Consider the following 8268-nt stretch of genomic DNA (forward strand, 5'->3'; position numbering starts at 1 on the left):
TTCTTATTCCTATTTTGTAACAAATGTGTGCACTTTTGTGGTTTGGATACTGAGATTGATAAAACTGAGAATACATATAGATGTGTAATTTGTTTTTTGGTTGATCTTTAAGAAATAGAAGCTTTTTTTGAAGTTCGGTTATCAAAATCCTCTGCAATGTTCAGTTCAGTGATTTCATCTATTTTCTGCAGTCACAACAAAAATAAAAGGTAAACCCTCCAACTGATAGAAGCACTATTGCTGAAATCTGTTGAAACAGAGGTAGTACATCATAGTCAGTTTACAGTTGGGATGTTACTGCATAAATTGCCACTTCACCTCACCAGTGACCACCACCTCTAGTCTAGCATATATGATAATGATAATATGGAGCCCAGTGTCTCTTTCCTAGCAATATATCATGTAAATGAAGGGTAAATTGATCCAAGGTCAGAGAACCATGATATGCATCATGACCACATCGACCTTTAGCGAATTAGCATCACTCTTTTTCAGCTTTGACGGCAAAATAACAGGAAGACATGCCCCAATCTGAATATATGAAACTTACAGTCCGCACGTCGGTATCATCCAGCGTTATTGGTGCAATGTCCGAGAGCCGAACCTCCTTGGCCTCCACCTGAGTTGGATCGGACGCCTTTAGCACCTGCACGCACACACACAGCAGAGACGTCAAAACCAGGCCCAATCAAACTGAGCTCACACCAACATATAATTCTACGAGGGCAATCAATGGTGATGCTGCTACTAATTTCCCCTTCTTCATCCATCTTCCTTTCACTGGTGTGAATGCACAAGACAATCAGCTACGAACAAACAAATCTACTGAATCACGCGAGACTGTCCCCTCTTAAATTTAGAGATCCTTAATGAACTAATGTTGATTCATGGAACAGGGTTGATGTGGTATATTCAGTTGACTTATCTTCTGATTGTTAGATCAAGGAGATGAATCAAGTTGATGTGGTAACAATATGAGCAGTGTCACAATCAGTCCAGTACATACTATACAGCTTCACTGATTTCATAATATTTCCCTGAGATAAGTATCTTGACTTTCCTTTGCCCATATTAATATACCTGAATCCATGGCTGGCAGAGAATATATTTTTCATTAGAATCTACAATGGTAATATATTTTCAGAAATATAAACAAGTGTACTTGCCAACCTATATTAAGAAGTCGACTGTTAGAGATTCACTTTATGCTTGCAAAGAGCCTTCCCAATAACCTATATATTGCTGGACATATTTTTAGAATAACCGAATCCTTTTCTTCATTTGGTTATAACAAATCCCTAAACAGATAAACAAATCTTATCTGGGTTAAGCATGAAGCTTAGTTATGGAATTATATCAGGTTCTATACATTTTTTACACGAAAGAAGCTCTTCTTAACATCGACTAAAACAAGAGGGACAAAAGGCTATAATTAAAACGTTTAATTTGAACCACTGTGAGCAAGAACTATCTGTTTGGCTCATCATACTTCTCACTGCACACCATCACTGCAGAGAAACCTGGCAGAGCCACAATTAGTCACTATAAGAAGCAGCTTGCCTACCAATGGCTATTGACATTAACATGCCATGGCAGTAACTCGTATGCAAATATATGCAATGCAACACTGGAATGCTACAACATCAGCTTCCAGTATGTTCTCCAGGATTACCAATTTTTCAGAAAAAGTAAACTGAAACATGAGCTTGTATCGCTGATTAGCTGAAACATAATGCAAAATACATAAAAAACAGAGAAAGTAGTTGGTTTAATGCCTCCGGTGCATATCAGCAAAACTTAAATTTTGAGCAATCAGAAGTAGCGCCAATTTTTCAGAAAAAATAAACTGAAACATACTTCGCCACAGAGCAAACACAATATCCATGAATCAAGATCAGCTGCAGAAATTAGAAGATCCTCTGCACACTGATGGGAAGATCCATCCTTGAACCCACTCTAACATCTCCGAAAGATTAATCTCAAACCACAGACAAATTCGAAAGTGCTCAGGCCCAAATTCTACAGAACTTCTGAAGTGCAGAAATGAACATTGTAGCAAACTGACTGGACGACTTTAGTTTGAACAATCCAACAAGCAATTCAGCAGCACAATACCCATGAAAAAGTGATACAACATTTGCGCGACTGAACCTACTCCAATTTTGGTCCAATTTGTATCTGAAACTCATCAGTGGACACAGAGCATACGACTACAGCAAAGCAGGGCACAATTCAGTTCTAGATCAGATCTCAAGCAAGTGCTACTCTGGAGGCCGGTCACCAGCAAGAGCAAACGAGTAGTAACCCACGGACCTGTTGCGCAGCGAGGCGGGAAAAAAAGCTGAAACAGGGGCTTCAGGCGATGGACAACTCAGGGGATTAACTTTCAAGGGAGACATACCTCTGGTGTAGTCGGCTCAGGCGATGGACGGCTTGACGGATGTTCTCCTTCCGCTTGAGAACTTGGCATTGGACGGCTCAACGGATGATTTTCCTTCGCCGGTGGCTCTCGAAGGCGGCGCGGGTAATCCTCATCAACTCCTCGCTGGCTAGCCTTCTCTGGTTCCTCATGAGCTTCTATAGACTCCATGAGACGCTTCACCAGGAGGTGGCCAAATATCAGTCCAGATTTTACTGGGCTGGCGAGGGGGACAAGCAAAAATACCATATAGTGAGCTGGCCGGACATTTGCAAACCCAAGGACCAGGGAGGTCTGGGGATCTTATCCTCCCGTCGCATGAACATTGCTCTCCTGTCCCGATGGCTATGGCGTATTGCCAACGGGGAGGGCGGCCTCTGGCTTACCATCATTCAGAATAAGTACCTCCGAGGACAACCTCTTGCTTTCTGCCAGCGCTCTGGGGGATCCCAGTTCTGGCAGGCGGTGATTCAGCTCCTCCCCGTGCTCCGGATTGGCACTTCCATCTCGGTGGGTTCCGGGTCCTCGACCCTGTTTTGGTTCGACCGCTGGCTTGGAGATTCCCCTCTGGCCGCCCGCTTCCCGGGCTTATTTGCCATTGTGGCAGATTCCCGAATTTCCGTCGAAGCGGCCCTTATTGACTTAGGGCGCCTCGCCTTTCGGCGCTCCTTTGCCCCCCAGGAGGTTGACGCGTGGGACGCCCTTCTACAGGACATCGCTCTATTGCCAATGCAGGTAGAGGGCGCCACCGACTCCATGGCGTGGCGTCTGCAGCCCTCGGGATGCTTCTCCACGAAGTCTTTGTATGCTGCCATCGCCCCTTCGCTGGCCCCTGAGCCCTTTAGCCTGATCTGGGACATTCGTCTCCCCCTCAAGATCCGGATATTCCTCTGGCAGTGGATTCGGGGACGTCTCCCCTCTGGGGTGGAAGTCCGCAAGCGCAATGGCCCTGGGGACGGGATGTGTCCCCTGTGCGCCACAGTGGAGGATTCGAACCACATTTTCTTCAACTGCTCCACTGCCCAGTTCCTGTGGTCGTGCTTCCGTGAAACGGTCGGCGGACAGTGGTGCAATTCCAACTTCCCTGACCTACTCGCGAAGATCGATGCCTCCTCCCCGCGTTACCGCCATATTAGATGGTTGTGCATTGGGATCCTTGCATGGACGCTTTGGAATATTCGCAACAAGCTCGTTATTCAGAAAGTTCCTTTGCGACGTGCGACTGACGCGATCTTCAAAATGTGTGGCTATTTGCAGCTTTGGCGGCCGCTTAGCCGCCCCCAGGACCGGAGCACCATCGACACCCTCCTCACCGACCTTCGATCGATGGCCTTCCGCATGGCGCCCCCGCTTCCGCCACCACCGCTGGAACCTGATTAGGCTGGACTCATCCGTGGCGGGTTTTTTGTGTGTGTCCTTTTGTTCTTAGGGCTTGTTGAGCTGTGCCCTCAACATTAACCCCTTTGGTACCGTGCGTTCTGTGCGGCTGTGACTTTGAGTGTGTGTTTGTGTGTGTGTGTGTGAACTCTGTTGGCTGTTTGATTCGGGCGGTTTGCTTTATCTATAAAGCGGGGCGAAAGCCTTTTTCGGTAAATTGGACGTTCCTCTGAAAGTTGCAATGCGACGGGATTTGATGGAGATTCTGGTCGAGGGACGCAGCCTGATGGAAGTTCCGGTCGAGGATCCTTCCTTCTTATGGCAGCCAAATTCAATCCGGATTGGGCACTCCATGATTTTGTGTTGGAGAAGAACACAGACTCCAAATCAATCCAGGACTCAAACTCGATCCAAATCAGAGAAGAACGACACTGGAGCAGAAGATTGGAGAATGAGGAGGCTGCGGGTGGCGCTGGAGATATGCACACAGATGTGGACCAAATTTCATCGGCTAGAAGCAATATATCATGTAAATGCATAATAAAGTGATCGAAGGTCAGAGAACCATGATATGCATCTGCCAGGAGATTGACTTTAAGCTAGCAGTCCTGTGATCACAAGCTTATTACCGTGGACACTTGCAATTGTCTACTTCTAATATAATCATACAATGAGCAAGCACAAGTTTTCAGTATAGGATATCCATACGCACACAGATGTGGACCAAATTTCATCGGCTAGAAGCAATATATCATGTAAATGCAGAATAAAGTGATCGAAGGTCAGAGAACCATGATATGCATCTGCCAGGAGATTGAGAGCATACAGGCTGATGATTACATCGACATTTGGCGAATTAGAGTCTTTGGATTTGGAATCCCTCCGCTCCGCCAACTCCACTCCGGAGCGGAGCTGCATGTAGTTATAACATAGGGAGTTGCTAACCTGGCGCTCCGCTCCGTCCTGGCCGAGCGGAGTGTTGCCGAACGGGGCCTTAGCATCACTCTTTCAGTTTTGACGGCAAAATAACAGGAAGAAAGGTCCCAGTCTGAATATATGAAACTTACAATCTGCACGTCGGTATAATCCAGCATTATTGGTGCAATGTCCGAGAGCTGAACATTTAAGGGAGGAGAACTCCAGGGACACCCCTGCTCTCAAGTGGCCTGATGTTGCTGCTATTCTGGTGTAATTCACATAATGCTTCAAGGTGAAAAAGATCTGCCAGCACAAAGTTCAAACTGTACATTAGATGATGTGGGTCTGGGAGCTAGGGAAAAACACATACGTACTATTTCTAGTTGCTCCACATATAAGGTTCTAAATTAAGATTTACTCCCTTCGTTCGGAATTACTTGTCGCAGAAATTGATGTATCTAGACGTATTTTAGTTCTAGATACATCCATTTTCGTGACAAGTAATTCTGAAAGTACATGTGGTTATTTGTACAAACCATGGACTATTTGCAAGAAGCGGCGCAGACAAAAATTCCAATTCAGTCTCCATTAGAAAGCAATATATTGATGAAACTAGAAACTAGCAACAATTCGTTGAGACTAGTCATACAATCAAAATCATAAGCAAAATGCATCATATCCATGTCAATTGCTATTAGCAATAAACCAAATGCTAGCCCTAACAGTGAGGATAAGATGGCATACGGCGCAGTAGCAGAAGGTGCAGATGTCCCGATCGTCATGTCGCTGAAGAGGTCCTTGACGTCGGGGAAGAAGTCGTCGTTGGGGAACTCGTCGTCAGTGATGTCGCCGTTTGCAGCCACGATGAACAAGACTCCAGCAGTGGCGTAAGGACGCTCCCCAAAAACCTGATTGCCCCTCTCCTGTACCGGATCACAAGAGGCGGGGTTTCGGAGACCTGCTGTCTCACTCTCCGGTGCACGCCAGGAAGCGAGATGGGAAAGAGGTAGACGGTGCAATGCTCTGGAACAATGCGAAGAGTTGTGTCTCGTTGGAAAGAGGAGCGACCTCTTATAGGAGCAACGAGATGAAACTGAAATGGACGCACTAATTCTCATTAAGGAGAGGAGAAACAGACACACTAAAAATCCTATTAAGTGGTCAGTTTCGTCTCCCATTAGTAGGCAAATCGTTTCAAGTTCTTGCATGACAAAATATGCTAGTACGCACGGTATGAAGAAACCAATGTACTAATGAAGAAATGAAACCAAAACCAAAATATTGATGCCATCAATGAGGAGATGAATGTCATCATTCACCACCATTCGGTTTCATTTTCCACTAGCGCAAATATTTTAACTTCTTTCTTGTCATGCATGAACGTGCCACATGGGCCTATGGGATTTTCCTAGAAATTATTGGATATAACAGATGGTTTAAATCCCAATAATTCTAACAATCCCCAACCAGATCCCAGAGGCACATCAAGTTTGCCTATGGTTCCAAAACATTGTTTATATACCGGTGTTTCGGTGGAGACTGTTAAGTTGAACTTCCACCTAGAACTCCACGCTACACTCGTTCACAACTTGAACAGTGGACTACGCCTTGAACTGCAAGTTTTGTGCAAACAAGTTTCACGTAAAAGCCTTGACCGATACTAGACCGCTGAAAACTGTTGGAAATATGCCCTAGAGGCAATAATAAAATGGTTATTATTGTATTTCCTTGTTCATGATAATTGTCTGTTGTTCATGCTATAATTGTATTAAGTGGAAACCGTAATACATGTGTGAACCACAACATGTCCCTAGTAAGCCTCTAGTTGACTAGCTCGTTGATCAATAGATGGTTATGGTTTCCTGACCATGGACATTGGATGTCATTGATAACGGGATCACATCATTAGGAGAATGATGTGATGGACAAGACCCAATCCTAAGCATAGCACAAGATCGTGTAGTTCGTTTGCTAGAGCTTTTCTAATGTCAAGTATCATTTCCTTAGACCATGAGATTGTGCAACTCCCGGATACCGTAGGAATGCTTTGGGTGTACCAAACGTCACAACGTAACTGGGTGGCTATAAAGGTGCACTACAGGTATCTCCGAAAGTGTCTGTTGGGTTGGCACGAATCGAGACTGGGATTTGTCACTCCGTATGACGGAGAGGTATCTCTGGGCCCACTCGGTAATGCATCATCATAATGAGCTCAATGTGACTAAGGAGTTAGCCACGGGATCATGCGTTACGGTACGAGTAAAGTGACTTGCCGGTAACGAGATTGAACAAGGTATTGGGATACCGACGATCGAATCTCGGGCAAGTAACGTACCGATTGACAAAGGGAATTGTATACGGGATTGATTGAATCCTCGACATCGTGGTTCATCCGATGAGATCATCGTGGAACATGTGGGAGCCAACATGGGTATCCAGATCCCGCTGTTGGTTATTGACCGGAGAGTCGTCTCGGTCATGTCTGCATGTCTCCCGAACCCGTAGGGTCTACACACTTAAGGTTCGGTGACGCTAGAGTTGTAGAGATATTAGTATGCGGTTAACCGAAAGTTGTTCGGAGTCCCGGATGAGATCCCGGACGTCACGAGGAGTTCCGGAATGGTCCGGAGGTAAAGATTTATATATGGGAAGTCCTATTTTGGCCACCGGAAAATGTTCGGGATTTTTCGGTATTGTACCGGGAAGGTTCTAGAAGGTTCCGAAGTGGGGCCCACCTGCATGGGGGGACCCACATGAACGTGGGTAGTGGGGGCAAGGCCCCACACCCCTGGTCAAGGCGCACCAAGATCCCACCTTAGAAGGAATAAGATCATATCCCGAAGGGATAAGATCAAGATCCCTAAAAAAGGGGGATAACAATCGGTGGGGAAGGGAAATGATGGGATTTCTTTCCCCCACCTTTGCCAACGCCCCAATGGACTTGGAGGGCAAGAAACCAGCCCCCTCCACCCCTATATATAGTGGGGAGGCGCATGGGAGCAGCACCCCAAGCCCTGGCGCCTCCCTCCCTCCCGTGACACCTCTTCCTCCCCGCTTGCGCTTGGCGAAGCCCTGCCGGGATCCCGCTACTTCCACCACCACGCCGTCGTGCTGCTGGATCTCCATCAACTTCTCCTCCCCCTTGCTGGATCAAGAAGGAGGAGACGTCCCCGCTCCGTACGTGTGTTGAACGCGGAGGTGCCGTCCGTTCGGCGCTAGGATCATCGGTGATTTGGATCACGACGAGTACGACTCCATCAACCCCGTTCTCTTGAACGCTTCCGCTCGCGATCTACAAGGGTATGTAGATGCACTCCCTCTCTCTCGTTGCTAGATGACTCCATAGATTGATCTTGGTGATACGTAGAAAATTTTGAATTTCTGCTACGTTCCCCAACAGTGGCATCATGAGCCAGGTCTATGCGTAGATTCTATGCACGAGTAGAACACAAAGTAGTTGTGGGCGACGATTTGTTCAATTTGCTTACCGTTACTAGTCTTATCTTGATTCGGCGGCATTGTGGGATGAAGCGGCCCGGACCGACCTTACACGT

The 8268-nt window shown here is 46.5% G+C and overlaps 1 protein-coding gene across 2 annotated transcripts; it reads right to left on the minus strand.

Moving 5' to 3' along the window:
- Positions 1-223: 223 nt before the first annotated feature.
- Positions 224-2983, minus strand: LOC123119974 (uncharacterized). Of its 2 annotated transcripts, XM_044539963.1 has the most exons (3): positions 2666-2980; positions 2402-2596; positions 224-646 (listed from the first exon to the last, which is right to left on the minus strand). In XM_044539963.1, exons 1-3 carry the CDS (start codon positions 2666-2668, stop codon positions 482-484), a joined length of 363 nt encoding a protein of 120 aa, XP_044395898.1. In that variant the 5' UTR covers positions 2669-2980; the 3' UTR covers positions 224-481. The 2 variants fall into 2 exon arrangements, with proteins under 2 accessions (XP_044395898.1, XP_044395897.1); XM_044539962.1 differs by having other exon boundaries at positions 2402-2983.
- Between the last annotated feature and the right edge of the window lie 5285 nt (positions 2984-8268).

This window comes from Triticum aestivum, chromosome 5D (assembly GCF_018294505.1).
Source record: "Triticum aestivum cultivar Chinese Spring chromosome 5D, IWGSC CS RefSeq v2.1, whole genome shotgun sequence".
Taxonomy (NCBI): domain Eukaryota; kingdom Viridiplantae; phylum Streptophyta; class Magnoliopsida; order Poales; family Poaceae; genus Triticum; species Triticum aestivum.

Coding starts and splice junctions, on each gene's coding strand:
- LOC123119974 (XM_044539962.1), bottom strand. CDS start 2,668: ATGGTATTTTTGCTTGTCCCCCTCGCCAGCCCAGTAAAATCTGGACTG. Junction 647..2,401: donor CTGAGCCGACTACACCAGAG/GTATGTCTCCCT, acceptor GTGTGCGTGCAG/GTGCTAAAGGCGTCCGATCC.